At 35.0% G+C, this 19,477-nt stretch overlaps 3 protein-coding genes across 10 annotated transcripts; 2 read left to right on the top strand and 1 right to left on the bottom strand.

Moving 5' to 3' along the window:
* The first annotated feature begins 19 nt into the window (after positions 1–19).
* Positions 20–6,740, top strand: Retm (real-time). 3 transcript variants are annotated; one of them, XM_076441553.1, is made up of 18 exons: positions 23–301; positions 389–511; positions 1,365–1,514; positions 1,587–1,746; positions 2,329–2,478; positions 2,548–2,679; positions 2,776–2,904; positions 2,989–3,092; positions 3,164–3,240; positions 3,415–3,717; positions 3,897–3,985; positions 4,071–4,208; positions 4,474–4,594; positions 4,685–4,809; positions 5,512–5,761; positions 5,823–5,938; positions 6,148–6,290; positions 6,370–6,740. In XM_076441553.1, exons 4-18 carry the CDS (start codon positions 1,693–1,695, stop codon positions 6,437–6,439), a joined length of 2,001 nt encoding a protein of 666 aa, XP_076297668.1. In that variant the 5' UTR covers positions 23–301; positions 389–511; positions 1,365–1,514; positions 1,587–1,692; the 3' UTR covers positions 6,440–6,740. The 3 variants fall into 3 exon arrangements, with proteins under 3 accessions (XP_076297666.1, XP_076297668.1, XP_076297667.1); XM_076441551.1 differs by lacking the exons at positions 1,365–1,514; positions 1,587–1,746 and having other exon boundaries at positions 20–301; XM_076441552.1 differs by lacking the exons at positions 1,365–1,514; positions 1,587–1,746 and having other exon boundaries at positions 375–511.
* Positions 1,836–18,002, bottom strand: Usp16-45 (ubiquitin specific protease 16/45). 4 transcript variants are annotated; one of them, XM_076441549.1, is made up of 15 exons: positions 17,443–18,002; positions 17,160–17,326; positions 16,674–16,807; positions 16,402–16,592; positions 16,167–16,326; positions 15,930–16,097; positions 15,616–15,837; positions 15,238–15,500; positions 14,891–15,096; positions 14,466–14,796; positions 14,154–14,372; positions 13,832–14,066; positions 13,369–13,635; positions 12,794–12,978; positions 1,836–12,425 (listed from the first exon to the last, which is right to left on the bottom strand). In XM_076441549.1, exons 2-15 carry the CDS (start codon positions 17,245–17,247, stop codon positions 12,353–12,355), a joined length of 2,742 nt encoding a protein of 913 aa, XP_076297664.1. In that variant the 5' UTR covers positions 17,248–17,326; positions 17,443–18,002; the 3' UTR covers positions 1,836–12,352. The 4 variants fall into 4 exon arrangements, with proteins under 4 accessions (XP_076297664.1, XP_076297662.1, XP_076297665.1 ...); XM_076441547.1 differs by having other exon boundaries at positions 14,891–15,099; positions 17,443–17,739; XM_076441550.1 differs by having other exon boundaries at positions 1,836–10,985; positions 14,891–15,099; positions 17,443–17,739.
* Positions 7,248–11,490, top strand: LOC143217366 (protein TAPT1 homolog). 3 transcript variants are annotated; one of them, XR_013010788.1, is made up of 8 exons: positions 7,248–7,386; positions 7,586–7,740; positions 7,848–7,945; positions 8,009–8,340; positions 8,424–8,521; positions 8,600–8,815; positions 8,915–9,543; positions 9,626–11,490. XR_013010788.1 is itself a non-coding variant. In XM_076441558.1 (7 exons), exons 1-7 carry the CDS (start codon positions 7,248–7,250, stop codon positions 9,440–9,442), a joined length of 1,563 nt encoding a protein of 520 aa, XP_076297673.1. In that variant the 3' UTR covers positions 9,443–11,490. The 3 variants fall into 3 exon arrangements, 2 of the variants coding, with proteins under 2 accessions (XP_076297673.1, XP_076297672.1); XM_076441558.1 differs by having other exon boundaries at positions 8,012–8,340; positions 8,915–11,490; XM_076441557.1 differs by having other exon boundaries at positions 8,915–11,490.
* Positions 18,003–19,477: the final 1,475 nt, after the last annotated feature.

The following is a 19,477-nucleotide window of genomic DNA, read 5'->3' as shown; positions in this document are numbered from 1 at the left end:
TCGATAGTACCTTCGATAGTCCTCCAGCACTGTCCACCATGGAAACTTGCCTGCAACGGCATCTACAAGACGATAATAATATTTATAACCATAGTTCGATAGATGACATTTAAGTTAAATTCCAAATTGGTGTATAGCGTGTATAGTATAGCACAGTGCATAAAACTGATTATGCCAAGTTTTGTTCAATAATTTACGTAACCTTGAATGGTCTTGTGTTGAAATGTTGTCCAAGCGTCTATAAGTGCAGTGAGAGAAACGCTCGAAAAACGATAAAACGCAGATGTACGAGTAACTTATGGTAACCTTTGAATTTTATTTATACGTGGGTAAACTATTACCGCACGCTTAATGGTCTTAAACAATTAAATTAGTTCTATTGTTTTAGTTCCTGAAGCACGCTGAAATCTAGGTTAGCAGCGAATTTATAAGAAGAATTTATTTAACTATGGTTCAACAGTATAAGTCACCCGTACGGGTGTATAAACATCCGTTTGCACTTGTGATGATGGTGCGTTTACACACAGTACTTACGTATTTCCATAGTAATATTCAATCTGCACCTTTCTTTTCACTTACGTTTGTTTCAATATTCATCTTTTTATTATTTACGCGTAATTCAATTTCCATACGGCAAAATGAATTTGGATAATTCGAACATTTCGGAGAGATTCTTTTGTGACCTCGAAAACAGTACCAACATATTAAGTACTAATTAAATGGAAACTGACTTGTTTTAATTATCAAAATATTATATATAAACTCTGGAAAATGTTTTTGGAAAACGATAGAATCCATATTTATACAGTACGTCACAATCTTTGGTGTCAATGCCGCTGCATTGGACAGAGACACGAGTTCATATCAACAGAAAAGCATGGCCTAGATTCATCTTAGACGATCAAAACATCTGTACGAATGTTTCATTGTACATCTGTAGATAGTAGTAAATTTTTAGAGTTCCAAATACAGGTTTCCTCGTTTCTGGGATAAATTTTCTTCGTTGTCCATCAAGGAGATTTAGAAATTATTTAACTATTTCTACAGACTCATGTGTTTTTCTCTATGCATAATCACAATTTATTCTGCGATCAATAAGGCGACTTTAAGTTTGCAAAGAACAAGACAATTATAAATGGAGAATAATAGCATTGTTTTGATTATGTTTTGTTCGAATACTTTGATTTGATCTTTTTATTATTAAATTTACTAACGTTTTGTAATTATGTTTTACGAGAAGTTTGTAGTTTTTCTGTTGTGTTTATAAAGTCAAAGACACATTGGAGGAGTGTTAGAAATATTTCTCTTACACATTGAATGGTGCACAGCTTGATATCCTAACTCAGATATAATACTTTTTGCAGATCGGAAACAGATCAGCTACATTGGAATGTTGTCCAATTTATAACTAAAGCCAAGTTGAACAAAAATAGAAGATAGCATCATAGCAAATTCATTAATTTGCTTTCATTTGTAAGACTCACTTTAGAGAGCTGTATCGTTTGGTTTAAATGGTTGTCACTTGTCTTCACTGCATTACTTTATATTGATAAATACATGAAATAAGAATATGTACTTTTTATTAGATATATTGGAGAAAAATAAATCAGCATAATATATTAAACATAGCTAATCAAATAATGCTTTCCAACATTCAACAAGTATTCCATATTGACAGACATCTGGACAGCTATGAAGCATATTGGTGTACACATGAGTTTTTTTAAGAAAAATGCTCGACAACCTGTAAATCTCCTTGATACTTTCACATACTCTTTGCTATAGTCCTCTTATGTGTCCTACCATTGCTTACGTTTTTTAAAAAAGTAAATTGAAAGATCGAAATTTAAAAAACATAAAAACGTCAACATATTATGGGAAAGTTGTATTTCTGAAGGAGTTGCCTTTCTTTCTTTCTTTATAACTACAAAATATCAAATCGGATTTAAAAAAGGCTTCGTGAACGGATGCGAATCTTATTAGAAACCCGCGTGCAAAATTTAAAGTTAATTAGTTTAACGCGGCGTAATTTTTCAGATTCACCTCAAAAAGAAAAGTAATTTTGAGAAACAAACGCGTTTAATTTCAAATATCTGCCAATTCCTACATTGGACTTTTTATATTTGTTAAAGATTTTGCGCGGAGTCGATGTCGGATCCATAGATCTATCAATGTAGAAAATTTGATAAAGTTGGGTTTGGGTAATCTCGTCGATATTTTTCGAGGACTCCTTTGGAATTGATTATTTTTCGTATTCTTTACTTTCGTTCGAATCGTGGCTGCCAACAATACCAACGGACTGTTTACAAATTCTGATTTTGTTTATAGGCATATGAACGTAGGTTTCCAACATGTCCTCAAATTCCCGTCTTTGTTGGTTGCGAGATAGTTTCAGATGAGGAGATTAACAACGGCGCGATTCGAATCACGGAACGAAGATGCAAACTCAATGTCGATGCACCATATATCTTAAAGAAGGTTTGTAACTCGACCATGGAAACTGGATTCAAGTAATTGGATTCTAATTAAATCGGTCATTTTCCACAGATAATCGGTGTAGACTTTGTGTACTTTATTCAAAAGAATGTTTTGAATAGAGAGAACTGTATTTTGGAAATAGAAGCATTCAATGAAAGTTTTTCTTCAAGAGTGACAGTCATTGAAAAATGCAGATACTTCGTGAGTATCTATCATTGCGACTTGCATTTGATTTCTAATCAAAAGAAATTCGTTCGATGATAGAAGTCATTGTTGATGAATCCGAAACGTTTTTAGGTCCATCCCGAAAATCAAGACTGGACGTGTTTCGAACAGACCGCGAGTTTGGATATAAAGAATTTCTTTGGATTCGAAAATTCAATGGAGAAATTGGCGATGAAACAGTATGCTCAAAATATCGCAAAGGTATAGCGATGATAATATAATACGTAACAATTCTTATCTATCCCATAACAGAACTCGGGTTCACATAAACAATTTATTCTCTAGGGTAAAGAAATAATAGAATATTTTATAAACGAACTGAAGCAGGAAGGTATTGTATATGTGTCTCCATGGAAGAGACCGAGTCAATGTTCTCAGGAAGAAGATGGGTAAGTTAACAGCCCTTAAATGCTCTAATAACAATATAATTATCATGATCACATTATTATCCTCTTTGCAGGGATATCGATGCGGAAAAGCAAGCATCGCGCAGTGGAAGCGACACTTATTCGTACACGGAAAATTTGCAAACCAGAGGTACTCGTTCTATAGTATTCGCCGGATGAAATGTTTGATTTGTACCGTTACCGCGCATAATTCAAACTATCTGTTCTGTATATGTGTATCTGCTAGTATGACGCTAACCGCGTTTGCGCTTGATAGATAAGAATAATTGCACTCTGCCAAGGCATTTACAACGTTACGTTTCAGGCATGCAACTGTCTTCGGACTACATAGAGAGGTATTTAGGGAAGCTCGATATGATTCAAGAAAGCAAACTCGTCCAATTATCGCAAAGTATAAAAGAATTAAGGGGAAGCTCTGTACCTGGTGACGCGACGCTTTTGAGATTTTTGAGAGCGACAGAATTTTCAGTTGATAAAGCAAAGGATATGCTGACACAGTCGCTGCACTGGCGAAAGAAACATCAGATCGATAAACTTCTCGAAGAGTACGAGATGCCGCAAGTAGTGAAAGATTATTTCCCTGGTGGCTGGCATCACTTTGACAAAGGTACACTTTAGCGTGGAACTAATATCGTGCAATATGTTTCACCAAGATTGAATTCTTATCGCTAATGTTTATCTCAATCGCAATTACCGATAATATTACGTTGTCCAACTTCGATTCAGATAAAAATATACGGCGCACTTCCGTACAAAAATTTCAACCGTTTAATTGTTGATTTCTAGATGGACGTCCTTTATATATTTTAAGAGTGGGCCAGATGGATGTGAAAGGACTGTTAAAGTCCATCGGAGAAGATGATTTATTGTTACTAGTGAGTCAAACTATTCCTAATCGGTACAAGCTCGGTGGTTAACGGAGCATTTAACGAGATTGATAATATCTGTAAATGTTAACAGGCCCTGCACGTTTGCGAGGAAGGCCTCCTTCTTATGGAGGAGGCGACCAATTCCTCCGGTCATCCAATCTCTGAGTGGACTTTACTGCTAGATTTGGAAGGGTTGAATATGCGTCATTTGTGGAGACCCGGCATAAAGGTACAAGCTGTGTTACGTAGAAAATAGAAATACATATCATATATCATACATCCGTTACACACGTTACTGACACAAAACTTAAAGTTCCATCCACTATGACACAATTAAGAACGACAGGTAAAATACTAATGTAACTCATTTTAATACCACGATATCCCACGATGCATTTTAGAAATGGCCACGATTTTCATCCATTTAAGCCATATTTATCCGAGGAGATTTCATGAAAAACAATAATTGTCTATAATATAATCGTTTGCTGCAGGCGTTGCTACGTATTATTGAAATTGTTGAAATAAATTACCCAGAAACTATGGGGAGAGTTCTATTTATGCGAGCACCTAGATGCTTTCCAATTCTATGGACACTGATTAGTACATTTATAAGTAAGGACCCGCCGCCAACATTTTATTTAAACCCTGTGGATAATATTCGACACGTGTATTAATTAACGTTCTTAAATGTTTATCGTACAGATGAAAATACGAGAAAGAAATTTATATTTTATTGTGGTACTAACTATCAAGAGGAAGGCCCAGGCAGTCTCACAGAATACATTAGTGCCGAAATTATACCTGATTTCTTGGGAGGATCGTGCGAGGTAAGCATAACGATTGTCGGTAGCGTATCATTCGTACACAACGTATAATTCAACTGTCGCGAAACAAAGTAACCGAATATGCTTCCCTTTTGTAAATATGTAATTTCATAGTTTTATTTTCTCCTCGAGTAGAAACATGTATACTGTTGTACAGACTGAATTCTATGTTGAACAATAATGTATTTTAACGAATAGGACAATATCTGCGAGGTTTATGGTATGGTACCTCGAAGATTTTATATTTTCGACGCAACTGCTACTGACGTAAGAATTTTTCTATCTTTGTTTTATGTGTTGAGAACCGTAGTGATATTATGTATTTTGTTCTGTTCTGTTTCGTTTTGTTCTGTTCTGTGACAACGGGACAAGTATTTTACATTTTAATAAATTGTAAAATATTTGCAAGTTGCAAAGCGATTGGAATACTGTGAAAGTACTGAACCTATGTTCTTCGTAGCACTCACGATTTAAGAAAACACTATACATACATTTAGTGTCTTTGAAAATATTTTCAACACATTGCAGACATACCACCACAGGCACTTTCATTACAGAGAACGTTATAAGTCCATATCGATATACTATAAGGATATCAGATGCTATATTTGCGACTCCGACGTTATATCGCATTACTATGACTTTATTACGATTATTCCACTATTCCATCAAGAATGTAACATAATCTTTTTCGTTCGACATTAGGTGTACATTAATGAAGGAGGACTTGTACCGAAGCATCTTTATAAGATGGACTTGGAAAACACAACCACCGAGCAGGAACAAAGTTTATACCATTCTATTAGCCTAAGCCGTGGACAAATACATCGCATAATAATACATTCAAATGATCCGGGATCAGTTTTGACATGGGACTTCGACGTGATGCGACACAACGTGATATTTACCGTACTGTATCAAGCAAGCACTGACAACAAACACGCCGCTTCTTCTGGTATGTTAATCGCGAATGATTACTATAAACAGGAAGATTTTCTAGCAACTTGTGTCTGCAGGTTCTTCAGAGTTTTTGTCAAACGAAACTGCGGAAGTGCTAGAGACAGAGGAAGTTACGGGGCACTTTGTTAAAGTACAACCAAGCATCATTTGCCACGACGGTGAAAGTATTCAGGTAATTGCCTATGCACAGAATGAAACACCTAATTCGGTTACTTACAAACTACTCCCTCTGCTCCCTATTATAATTATACTGTTAAACAGCGTAAAAACGGTGTCTTGTCTCTGTCTTTATAGGACATATGAGCTTTTAATGTGGGGCAGAGGAAGTATTCGTGCTAGAGACAATAGTTTCAGAGAGTATAATATAATACTGTGTTTTAGGGATCTCATATAATGCAGGGAACAGGAATATATGTGTTGCAGTGGTACAATCAAGAAGAATTGGGAGAGTTTCTTCCATCCATAAGCGGCCATAAGGCGCAGTTGATGTACTTTTACGAGACATTGCCGTCGGTTCACTACAGGTATATTTTTAGTTTAATTGGACACGCAACGATCTAACCTAACCGATGGCTGTGATTATTTCTTTTATTAATGTTTTAGAGGGTCGATGATGAGCCTGCAGTCGGCAATAAGCGGAAAATCAGAGGCAAGCTCAGCTCTGTCGAGATGACCGGGCACATACACGACATTTGACATTACCGAATGATCGGCGATCACGACAGAGGAAACATAGAGTCTTATTTGTAACAAGTTGATTAGTTTATCTGTGAACGATTTCAAATTGCAATTCACTGTATGTTATTTAAATTTATAGATTTTAATTTCTACTCTATATGTATGTGCATTGAGCATATCATTCCGAATATTGTAAGTAGAGAGCACGATATTTTAATTTAAAAACAAATGTAAAATAAAGACGTGTTAAATTTATGAAAATATTCTCGAGAGAAATATATAAGAATGTCCTGAAACTTCGTACATCACACTTTCCCTAATGTAAACCTTTGAATAATGTAAGTTCTTTTGAATTCAAAACTCGCGCTGCGATCAGATCCACAGTATATAACGCATCATAGATGGGAATATCGACATTCGACATTTGACGATTACTTGATTCTGTCCAATTATGTCACAGGTGAATATCTTGCTTCGGCTTCGATCTACATTTGATCACAGGTGCGATTAACGGCAACTCAACTGGGCTAACTCGACAATATTTTGGCCGTCGTTGTACTTGTTGTTCATAGACCAGTCTAAATTATACCCTCTGTTTTCTACGTTTAGGTTACATGACAGTTAACAGTGTGTATCATAAATTAAATATGTGCACTGTAAAAATTTCCGAGGATATCAATGAAGGATAAAATTTAAATAATCAAAACTGTTTTCATGCGAGGAAGAAAGATAAAATTGGTGTTGATGAAACGACGAAGTTGACGTTATGTGGTGACACAAGAACGAGAAACTAAACAGAAACAATGAATACGAATGAAAATTGGCAAAATTACAGCGAGAAGAAGTACACGGAATTCAAAACAACGAAACAATCTGTTAAAAATAAAATCGAAGATGTGAAAAACCAATCGAGCATTGGTAAACGTCATCAAAAGAAACAAGGTAATTTTTTCGAATGCGAACCGATAATGCCTTCCTTAAATAAACATCATAAATAAATAGATAAGCCAACGTTGTTATCTACTTTGAATTCACAACATTAGCTGCGAATTTACTAATAAACAGGAAAATCTTCTTCGTGAAGTTTTATCAAATAATTGAATATGGATATGTATATACATAAAGATAAAATGATTTTTAGGTGTACCTCTGATACAATTTTTACAAACCGAATTGACACGAGGATATCAATTAGAATATGACGAGGAAAGATTTTCCGCGAGAAGGGAAAAGGTTTATTCTTTTATGAAAATTCCGAGGGAAGTTGAGAAATTCATGGCCTATGGATTCCTACAAGTAAGAATAATGTCTATTATATCATTCTATTCTATATTCCGCTTATGCAATTTATGATAAACATAGTTGGCTAGGTTAGAAGCTCCCTCATCCATTTTCTATTTCAGTGTGCAGACTCCTTTCTATTTGTTTACACATTTTTACCAGTACGATTTACAATGGCCTTATGGACGGTAATCGCAAGACTTCTATGGCACTGCTTCGGGTAAGTTTACCTCACACTATACATTAAAACAATACATTAAATATGAAATGATTCATGATCCAGCAGGAAAAGAGGTAACTCGAGGGCTGGAGAGAGACGTCTGAGACCGGCAGAGATCTGTGATCTCCTGAAAGGGTTTCTGGTGATTTGCTGTTGGATAGTTACTTGGAAAGTGGACACTTCCATGATGTATCATTTGGTGAAGAGTCAATCAGTAATCAAACTATATATATTTTATAATATGCTGGAAGTCGGAGATAGATTGTTCAGTGCCTTTGGCCAGGACACGATAGATGCTCTCTTGTGGACTGCTACAGAACCTGGGTCCAAGACGCAAACAGGATCGCAGCATCTGGGTACTCTGCCACATTTACTGTTCGCTGTTACCTATGTTTGTATCCTTTATCTAGTGGGAAAGGAATTATCTAACGAGTGATCAGAAATTTGTTGGATATTTTCCTAAATGTTCTTCCTACAGTATTGCACAGCATATTGGTACTCTTCCAAGCAACCACTCTCAATGTAGCAATAAATAGCAGCAACAAAGCTCTGCTTACTATAATGATGTCGAATAATGTAAGCGATTTGCAACACACGATACTTGATAAAACCAACTAATGAACGACAACTCACGAAATGCGTTTCTGTTTTCAGTTCGTCGAGCTAAAAGGTTCTGTCTTTAAGAAATTCGATAAAAATAATCTGTTTCAACTGTCTTGTGCAGATATAAGAGAACGTTTTCATCTAATGATGCTTCTCTTTGCTGTGACTCTTCAAACGATGAAAGAGTATGCCTGGAAATCGGAACGTCTCGCAGTGCTCTTACCGGATTGTATAATGTTATTGTTAGCAGAAGTCCTTGTTGATTGGGTATATATTGAGAGAGAGAGAGGGACACTCGTCTTTTATAATGAATTTTTCAACTTTGTATTGTTGTCGATTGTTGACTTGAAATTGATATACTTTCAGGTAAAACATGCGTTCATAACTCGCTTCAACGAACTTCCTTCCACCGTGTATAGAGACTATACGATAAGTTTAGCCTACGATATGGCGCAGCCACGACAGGAAACTGCGTTCTCTGATCCGTCAGATTTGGTAGCCCGTCGAATGGGTTTTATCCCTCTTCCCTTGGGCGTTGCGATAGGAAGAGTGCTTTCTACGACCATCACGCCGTCGCCGAAAGCAGCCAACATCATTCTGTTACTTCTGGCCTACCTAATTTTAATAGCTTTCAGAATCCTAATTAGTCTGATAATTCTTGGCAAGGCCTGCGATATCATCTCCTCGCATTCGGAAGATACGCATACGGACGTTACGGTTGCATCTTCGAAAGATCGTACACAAACCAACACCGAGTCGAAGAGCACAAATTTAGCCACTGCGATGTTTTCGAATAGCTCGATCAGCTTGAACAATGTCTGTTTGAACGAAGCAGTCTTGAAGGAGGAAATATTAGAAAATTCGGAGAACGTTAACAAAGGAACGACACAGTAAAAGATATTGTCTTTTCTCTATTGTTTCGGGCGAAACATTTTTACGTGCAAAGTCAAAAGGATTTTTGATTGGAAGTGCCCGCAGGAAAGACCTGTATATGTGTAAGTATTGTCTATACAGAACTGTGATATAGAAACAAGTATCTTATATTTACAGGGATAATTATTGTAATCTTTGTTAAAGAGGGCAAAGTTCAAGTGCATATTTTGTTACAATACTATACCGATTAATGATGCAGTCAAATATTAATTATTTCCAAGCTGTATAGAGAATTTGTACTTTAATAGAGAGCATCGTTGTCGAAACGAATCGTGGATAGTTGAACTAGTAGTGAATTGCAATTGAACCATTATCGAGATCAAAACAATGAATGCTATTTTAATTTAGCTAATTCAACTTTACTCCTACTCTTACTACTCTGTGTAAAAATAAGGAAATAATTTCATAGTATATGTGGTGCACATAATAACACAAAAGAGTACCCGTATGTACTAGTCGAGAGGTTGTAAAAAAGTTTGAAGGAGATTGAGTAAATAAAGAAGAATATACCTATGTTCAAAAATATTTCTTGCATGCGAGCAGGCTGCTCATTATGCTTTATTAGCGTTTTGATTTTACTCTGTGTGTTACTGTTTTTAGTTCAAAATCACTTTTACGATTACGTACAATAATTTATTTATTCCATAAAAGTGTGACAATGTTCAAGTTTCTGCTGCGAATTTAGAAACTCAAAGATTCAATTTTAATACTGTAACATACTAAAAATAGGTCTATACAAACTTTTTTTATTACGTTAAATTTAACTAAATTCTACTTATGCTGATAACATTACTGGTATAAACTTTATATATGGACTCCTTCAAATACTATGTATATACGATACATGTATATACAAATATTTCACGGTGCATGCCCGTTTACCAACCAGCTTATTGCCTAAAATGTTGACTTCGTAAAAAAAAACGGAAATTTTACATTCTCTGTATAAAATTTATTAGAATAAAATACATAACGTTATCGTTTTCTCATTTTCAAAGTGATTTAAAGGGCAGCTTGACTTTTTAAATGGAATTCTACATTTTTAGGATCTGTGTCCTTTTATACGATATAGAAATTTTTATGAAAAACGCCTCTGTGAAAACTAAAAAAGATGTTCATCATATATTTTTATAAATTTCACGTCCGGTAAAATGTTTCATAAAAATTATTTCGATAGTGCTGTAAATTTCTTCATTTTTTTGTGTTTGATAATAAGAGATACATCATTCCATTTCAAATAAATAACCGAAGCACTTTTTGAGCATCACGTATGTATGTATACATATACATTGTAGATACGGTAAATACTATTTAACGACATTTTTACCTATATGTAAAAATCAAAATGACTTTCTGTGTTTCTTTTAAAATGTATCTGCATACGTAGATTCTGTATATAAATATATATATATATCGAAAAAATTTTGGAGGGAAATGTAATAACTCCTAAGAGTGTCCTTTGGTAATTAAATATACCGAGCAGCTTTGTATTATATTTTTTCATCTGTAAATAGAAGGATAAAAAATAAATTAAATGTTGCGAGGCTTTTCTTTTTCTGAATAATACCTTCAGAAATAAAAAGAAACACCAAGTGTTTTGTACTTCAAGATAATTTATTACTGTAAATGCAATTAGAACATGTAAATGTTAGAACATTCTGGTATCCGTGCGTCACAGATAATTTTTTCAAATTCAAATGCGACCTTAGTGAAATGAGAGTTTCAGTCTACCAACTGAGAATATGTTCGATTCAAAATCTCAACAGCTAATGCTTGTTAATTACGTGTTAGAATAACGATCGCTGTTACTTTCACTGTTTACGTGTATTCCAATTTATCTCCGCGTTTTTGCGTGTTACGTTACAATATATATTTATACAAAATCGTTCAGAGTACAAAAACAGTTTCGATTAGTTGAACAATATTTATACTAAAATTTTGTGTAATATAACCGAATGTAAACTCCATTATGATGCTGGACAAATTCAATAAAATTCTATCAATCGCAATTATTACGAGAGAAATTCTTTTCAGACCCCTGCTAAAGTAGAAACTTTTCGATATCGTTCCAATCACGAGGCGGTTTAATCTTATAGCTTTTCAATAGCTTTTACAACGAGTAGAGCTTATATTCATAATCTCATTGAAGCGTTGTATTTTTTATGCCACTTTAAATCTGTAGTCGCTTTTATTTGAAGCAACATCATTTTACAGGACATAAGTATCAAAGTAAAACCGTTGTTCAATATATCACCGACAATTATTATCTCTACTAATATTCTAAATATCGTGTAAAATAAATACATTCAAGTAATATCTCAAGTAGTAAAATCATGTAATAGAAACTGAAATAGTTTTTCGAAAATAAGAAACGAAAATGTGTGTTGATACAGTGACATTATAGTTTTTAATACAGTTTCTTTATTTTATTTCAACAACGTTAACGTCTCCATTTCTTTCGATATCTATTTATTGTTTTTAATCTAACTCCCTTAACAAAAATAAGGGAGCAAACATTGGAAACATCAACTGTAATATACATATATTTCTTTTTTAAAACCACAAACAAACTTCGTTCATTATAATTCAAGATAATGGAGATGTTAAAGTGATTAAAACACTCTTAGACTTGTACAATGAGAACCGATCTGTGTTGTAGTTTCAATTGATAAAATGGTATATATATATATATATATATTATATTCAATCACAATAATATATTGCATTGAAAACGATTGTTTCAGAATAATGGCGTTACTCGAAATTAGTTCAAATAATCGAGGTTCTGTTGTTAGCTTGAGATCTTTTACTTTGTTCTAAAATTATAATTTTGCACACTCGGTATTCCAGTTAGTTTCTATGGAAGAAAATTCAAAGAATTCTTTCGTAAAAGAGAAGGTAAGCTTGACTTCGCAGTACGGTTGTTTCGTCGACTTCCGTTACTCTATAAGAGAAATTTTTATAAGTTTTCGACTGTTCGTGCCCGAACAGGATATAGTATTCTATCAAAAATCATCTTAATTTATCTGATAATGTAAATGACTCGAAATATTGTTGCAGATGCATACTGTCAGTAAGAATTTCACAGCATCCTAATATTCGTAAGACAAGATCATTATTATTACTACTATTACCATTAATTAATTCAACAGGCTTATCAATGTCAAAGCAATTTCTGAAGAAATATAGAAATTTCGTTTATATTGTATATATGTGAGTGATCATTTTTCTATTAATGTATCGCGTAATTGGTACTCTTGAAAGTATTCAGAACAATAAATTCAACAGAGAAAATATTTTAGAGATACGTACCTAGAGTCGGAAACGTAATACCATTTCCCTGGAGGAGGTTCCACCGTGGTTTGGTGACTCGCAGCTGCTGCTTCTTCACCCTCAGAATCTGAACTCGGAGAAGATGAGCTTTCTTCAGTCTCTTGTGCATCCTTCGCTGGCAAGAAGGACCATCGGGGATCATCCGATGACAACGGCGTACGTGACTGCAAAAATAATATATTTGTCAACTGCGAGGCGTCTCAACTTTCATTTAGTAATAATGTAAGTACATCTACATATGTACATAGACTAGAGATTGATATTACAATAGTTTTAACTTGTAATGAACGTGGAAACAATGTGTAATCAACGTTACTGTAGATATTTAAACGTGCTTAGACGATGCAAGTACATAGAAAAATAAAAGATCAATCATTGAATGACACAACAAAAACTTAAGAACACCGGTATATTATTTCCAACTCCACAAAAATTTGTAGAGGAAGCAAGATTGTATTTTTACTTGGCTCCTGTATTGTATTGATGTGTATTGAAGTATTGACAATGTTATATATATATGTTGCTGGCTTATTATTTCAAAATTGAGAAATTACCTTCACGTAAGCAACGTAATGCCCGCCATGGATAGTTCCACTGTGCTCAACGAGTCCATACAGTGAATACATTTTCGGTTTTTTATGGTTCTTACAAATGGGTGCTAGATCGAGCAGTATTGGAAACGAGACGTGCCTCGTTACTTTTCGAAAATCTATTCGTTGTGCTTGGAATCGTTTCAGATGAAGTATCAAAACTGCAGGTACTCGAGATATCAAGTATTGCTTCGTACTTGGTGTGCATATCATTTTGCTGTTTTCTTTCACCTGAAACAATAGAATACCTTCGCTTGGATACTTTAAACGTATGCGATCGATACGTTCCATCTACGAGTACATTATCGGAACGTACTCGAGCCATTACCGGAAGATATTCGAAAACCACTACATATAATCTGTTCGAATAATTTCGTACGAAAAACCAATGTTGGAATTATTCTAGCTGCAGATGAAATTGCTATACCTTTCTCTCTCTCGCTGTGCAAGCTTCGCAGCTAACTTTATTGCTGCCATCCATTAATTCTAGAGCGGTAAATTGATTTAAACAGGACTGTATTGAACACTCTCCTTCCTTGGTTGTATATCTGATTGGCGACGACGCTTGATTGCCAAGACCCATTTTCGAAATTCCATAAGAAATGCCGTTGACACCATTACAGACCTCGTTCGAGTATTCCACTGCATTTCTTCTTCCTCTGCTATCGTTTAAGAACAAATGAATCGTATCTTGTGATTTTTCTTAGCGGAAGTCTGCTTTGAAAATTTTAAACAAAGAAAGATCGTACCGTTGGGTGGGGCTACAGGAACTTTCTTCTGACGGGGATGAGCTCAAACTAACAGCTGGTCCCTTCGGACTGGTTGAATCCGGGTTCACCGTTAAAGAAGTGGATAAATAAAATTCAGTCTGGATTCCAGTCTCGTTTATTGGGCTGTCGGAATTGTTTAATCTATCTGGAACTTTTGTCTGCGATAGATCTTTTATAGAAATGTCTGTCGGATGTAGACTGGATAAACAAATGCAGAATCACCGAATTAAAAACAAATACCGGAGCGGAAACAATGGTTTTCTTTGCTTTTCTTCTTCGCAATTAACATACCTATGCGACGAATTTGTACTACAGAAATCTTCGATCGGAGGAAGATTTTTTATCGGACTGAATTGTACTTTAGCACGATTATCAACATACCTATGCGATGAGTTTGTATTAAAGAAGTCTTGAACCGGAGGAATATTGTTTATCGGACTGAACTGTAAATAATTATCTAGTGCCGTTTTGTTCATTATTTCGTCGGCTTTCGATGGATCAGTCGCCGGAGAAGCGGGACTAGCTAAAGTGGACTGTTTCTCCGAGCTATATCCAGATTCAACGACTTCTGGGAAAAATGCTTCGATTTCTACGTTGTCTTCTACATCTGCGTCGCATTCCCCTGTAAAAAGAAATTGAATTTTCAATGAAATCGAATTCAAATATATTACGCGATAAAATAAAGAACATATAATAATTGTACACGCGAGATATACCTGATTCAATTACACTGCCGTTATTTTCTTCAACAATGTTGCTTTTGTTAGGTGCTTCGTTGCTATGGTCGCGAGGCTCTTGTATTTTACTTCTTCGATTTTTCCGAGCTGCTTTCTTTTCTTTCTTTAATAATTGGTACTTCGAAGGTGTACGCGGGATAATACTCTCCAGGATATCGGAGGTGTCCTCGTGACCGCTGTTTTTCCTTCTTAAATAACAAAATGTATTATCGTATTACAGTACAGAAAGTACATCTAATACAAGATGAAGAAGAGAGCTGCTTTGTGTTTATAAATTCGGTATGGTTAATTTATATGTAATTGATGTTCGAAAAAAAGCCTCATACTTTACAATTCGTGGTTGCGGTTTGTCTGCCATTACCGACAAGCTTAGATCTAGGAAAGGCTCTGTACTCTGCGAAGAATGATGACAGTCGAGACATTCCAACGTGGATACCAAAACTCCACGAAAAACTGGTTCCGGTCCAAGTAATCTCGCGCTCGCCTGATTCCCGTAGAATTTTATACAGGACTTCAGACTCTTTTCTACTACCTCGGGGTTCGTTTTTTGATTTAAACCGATTTGCTTTAGAATTACTAGCTGATATCTCTAAATATTATAGGAAACACAGTTTTACTTACGCATAGAAATTTATCGGAGACAGAGAATGTCGAGTTCATTCCTCGACTTAATATATTTTTTAAAGAGCAAAAGAAATTCTTACCCTGACATCCTCATTCCTAACTAGCTCTAGAAGGTGCCTGAGAAGTTCATGCGAGTCATGCTGACCTCCGTCCATGCATTGCATCGTCTTCTTTTTGAACGAATTCAACAATTCCGACGGGCGATAACATTTTTGCCCATCCGAATTTTGCATTTCAACTAGCGTCGAGTGTAACACCGAGGTAAAATTGCCCCAACTTTCTAAGGTACCCTCTATGGGGGGCTGAAACAATTTAACAATTAATCACTTACTGTTCTTTTTTCTATTTCTTTCTTTACATAGATCGATAACATTTGTTTTTTATCGTAACTTACTAAATGGACTTCCTCCGAGCTATCAGCGACTTTATGCTTTCCTCCTGGTAGAACAAACTTTTGTCCAGGAAGATTTAGATCGTTGAGTACTTTCACTAAAAATGGCGTCTGCGCTAAGCATTGTAGAACTGCATTGAAGAAACAGGTGTTTCCCAAATTCATTAACCCCTGAGACAATATAAAATGATTACCATCTTCAAAGTAGACATTGAAGTTAATATTAAAAAATAATCGTACTCCAACTTTAGGAAGATTGCTATGTAGAACTTTTTCTTTCTGTACATCCGTGTCTACAGCTTCTTTCTGGAACTGGCATAATGCTGTGTTAGTTTGGGGTGAGACACGATTCACTGTGGCAGCCCGTTTTACAAACTCTACTGTTTCTTGAAGATTATTCCTAAAAATATTAATCGTATAGTCTAACCGTACACAAGTAAAATGGATTCTAGTACATGTTTCTTTTTATTGTTACCTATGGCTAATTGTAACTTTCGCATTACATTCGTAACACCAAACATCCCATGAATGAGTGCTAACAGCAATATAATGACTATCGCTATGCGGTTTCTTGTAATGTTCTACAGCATGTCCACATTCTTCTTTTTTACAACCATGATGACCGCACAGTAGACAAACAAATATTGTGGAATTTTCTGTGGAGTCCTAAAATCATCAATATTCTTGAATACAATGTACTAACATCGAAACAGTGTTGTTTTTTTATGTCATTTACTATGGAAATACCTCCTCATTTATTTGTAAAATACTACTTTTATTTTTTTTACAATCTGAACATTCCACACTGCTCCCCACTTTATTGATGAACTTCTTAACTTTGTTGAAGTTCACTGCTTTTGCAATGTGTGGACATATTTTACCTATAAAAATATAAATTTAAGAAATTACCTTGACAAATAAGATTTATTTCTCGTTAGTACTCTCAGATGTTTTTAATTATGTTTCTTAAATCTAAAAATTATCAAATATTATAAACGTGTTATAAATTTTATTTCTATACGACATTCAAATCAATAATATTGGAAATAGAAATTTAACGTTGTCACATGGTGCAGCGTGTTGAAGGAAATTAAAAATTAATCACAGAATAACTAAATACATATCGTTCAATTAATCGGAGTATATGTTTCTCTACGTTTATCCTACTAACAATTGTAATTTTCGTAAAAATATCTATTTCTATTTATGTAGCGAATAAAATTTTTTTCTAACCTGTAGAACTGGATTCGTCACAAGAATCGGTGGATCTTTCGATGAGCTCTTCATTAGGGTCTGGTTGTCGAGTACGTTTTTTGCTCATCGTGAATTATTCCCAAATCGCATCGAACTCAATTGTCACAATTCTTTTGTTTTTTAACTTTCCACTCTCCACCGAGGGGCTTAGTAAACAAAAGAAAGATGTATACTTGGTTATATGTGTATGTACGAAATAGCTCAGAAAATATTTCGAGTTCACCAAAACGATCCGTCGATAGTAATAGGTACTGTAACTTACTGTACTTTTGTTTTACCACTTTCGGGAAGTGTCTCGACGAAATTATAAAATATTACACTAAATATGAAAATAAATTAAGGAAAGTAATATTTCAAAAAATCACGGTAACAATTGCTCTCGCTTATAGAATTGATGCCCCGTAATGTTGGTCACAAACACATCCGCGAATCATCGGAATCGTGAATAAGCAAGGCTGATAATGTGCTGCATTCATTGTTGCGGCGACACCGTAGAACAAAACACAGTATACTGCCTCTCGCCTCCTCTCATACTGACAGCATTTCAGGCCATAGAACTCTCAGTACTTACACGAGGTACGCGCGAAGATTGCAGTACCTTGATTGGCTGACAATTCGTTTCTGCGATAGTGCTGCTCTCGTCGTAGCCAGAGACAAAGAAACAAAACTTTTGTTCCGTCTTCGGTGGTCTTTGGTGTTCAAAGTTCACGGTGTTCAAGTTCAAACTGTTCAAACACGTATTGTCTGAATTGCCTCTGCACTGCTCTGCACCCTCTGCACTCATCTGCACTCTGCACTGCTCTGCACCGACTGCACCAGAGACCTATCCTGACATCCTGACCTATCCTTCAGAGACAGCTACCAACAGCTACTATGAGTACTTGGAGTACTACGTCTGGGCCTGGGCCTGCCGCATTTATGAGGTACTGTCCTAACCTCAACGAGGAAACTGTGAAGATGCTGATGGAGGAAAGAATCGCGGTACTAAATAAAATGTTTATGTTTCAATATGAGGATAAGGTGTATTTATTTTTAATAAACTGCCCATGTTTTCTATCATACATTTACTATTCGAGAGCACTTCATTTACGATACCTCTCTATTAGCAACTCAAAAAGGAAAACTGTTAAGAATGCATTTACACGATAACAATTTGAGACATTATTATTATGAATTAAAAAATTCGAAAACCTTCGCGCGTTATCGATAGTACTAAAATGATGATTATTATAGTAATGTTACGTTATGAATAGATTGTGGATTTTATGCATTTATGACGGAATGCTAGCTGAATTTAAGAATATTGATGCATTATTATCAATCTTAATTTTGTGACAATTTTATCATTATAAAATTGTTAAAAGAGAAAAGACATTTCTATTTTAGACTGCTGTTTCTTGCAATTGATGCGGCACGTTTCTATTTTGCATAAAGCTTCGCAATCCGCAGTCTAACCATTAATAATACGTATCACCACCTATTATCATTTTGTGTACTTCACACAGTACATCTTTTTTTAAAATTATTGATAGTAAAAAATTAATTAAAACAATTATTAAAGAAATAATAAATGAAATAAAAATGCACCGCGGCTCAAACCCACTCTTTTATGTGTTCTGTGCCTGTTTAGAGCCGATTCTCTAAAACTATTGTACAGTTTCCAATGTTTACATATATAATGTAATATAAAACTGACTTTTCAATTATAAAATACGGTCAAATACGGTAAATAGAAGATAAAGAAAGCACAGGCGAATCGTGTCTCTTATAATCATTTAAATCGGGTTCAGAATTGAAGAAATTGAAAATGTTGGAAAGCGCGGCAATATTTAAAACGTAATACGGTAGAAAACGTTGTTCAATAAATACACAGAATTTCTAAAGGTATATTCGCGGATAGAGTTACTTACAGACGCCAAAAATCCTCTAATTTAGTCTAAATGGAAACACTGCGCCTTCTTACAGTCTTACCGCAATTTTGTTTCTTCAAATATGCTATATTCTATGACATTGCAAAAATATCGACACTATTTCAATTCCTTACCCGACATTACCGACGTAACACAATTGCAGACCTATCGGCCAAAATTGGAATTAAATGTGTCACAGTCATAATTTGATTGCGCGAGCAATTTGAATTCTCATAAGAGGAAATATACTTCGAATTAACCCTACTGTTTGTTTTGTTTATGAAACGTATCACCATAAAATAAAGATTGAATATTATAATATTTGTTTATTTATTAACAAGATGCAGCCACATGTAAAACGATCACGTCGATGTCACCAGTCGTTTA

Source organism: Lasioglossum baleicum, chromosome 16 (genome assembly GCF_051020765.1).
Source record: "Lasioglossum baleicum chromosome 16, iyLasBale1, whole genome shotgun sequence".
Classification (NCBI taxonomy): Eukaryota; Metazoa; Arthropoda; class Insecta; order Hymenoptera; family Halictidae; genus Lasioglossum; species Lasioglossum baleicum.
Note: the sequence above shows the minus strand (reverse complement) of the source record. Positions and strands in the feature narration are given on the sequence as shown.

What these genes read in the sequence shown, in the direction of transcription:
- Retm (XM_076441551.1), top strand. Translation starts at nt 449, where the DNA reads ATGGTTCAACAGTATAAGTCACCCGTACGGGTGTATAAACATCCGTTT. An exon ending in ACTGATTAGTACATTTATAA is followed by an intron (nt 4,595 to 4,684) that starts GTAAGGACCCGC and finishes TTTATCGTACAG; the next exon opens with ATGAAAATACGAGAAAGAAA. An exon ending in CAAACACGCCGCTTCTTCTG is followed by an intron (nt 5,762 to 5,822) that starts GTATGTTAATCG and finishes TTGTGTCTGCAG; the next exon opens with GTTCTTCAGAGTTTTTGTCA.
- LOC143217366 (XM_076441557.1), top strand. Translation starts at nt 7,248, where the DNA reads ATGAATACGAATGAAAATTGGCAAAATTACAGCGAGAAGAAGTACACG. An exon ending in CTATAATGATGTCGAATAAT is followed by an intron (nt 8,522 to 8,599) that starts GTAAGCGATTTG and finishes TTCTGTTTTCAG; the next exon opens with TTCGTCGAGCTAAAAGGTTC. An exon ending in CAGAAGTCCTTGTTGATTGG is followed by an intron (nt 8,816 to 8,914) that starts GTATATATTGAG and finishes ATATACTTTCAG; the next exon opens with GTAAAACATGCGTTCATAAC.
- Usp16-45 (XM_076441547.1), bottom strand. Translation starts at nt 17,247, where the DNA reads ATGAGCAAAAAACGTACTCGACAACCAGACCCTAATGAAGAGCTCATC. An exon ending in GCTCGGAGGAAGTCCATTTA is followed by an intron (nt 15,838 to 15,929) that starts GTAAGTTACGAT and finishes AAATTGTTTCAG; the next exon opens with CCCCCCATAGAGGGTACCTT. An exon ending in TCCTGTAGCCCCACCCAACG is followed by an intron (nt 14,067 to 14,153) that starts GTACGATCTTTC and finishes CTTAAACGATAG; the next exon opens with CAGAGGAAGAAGAAATGCAG.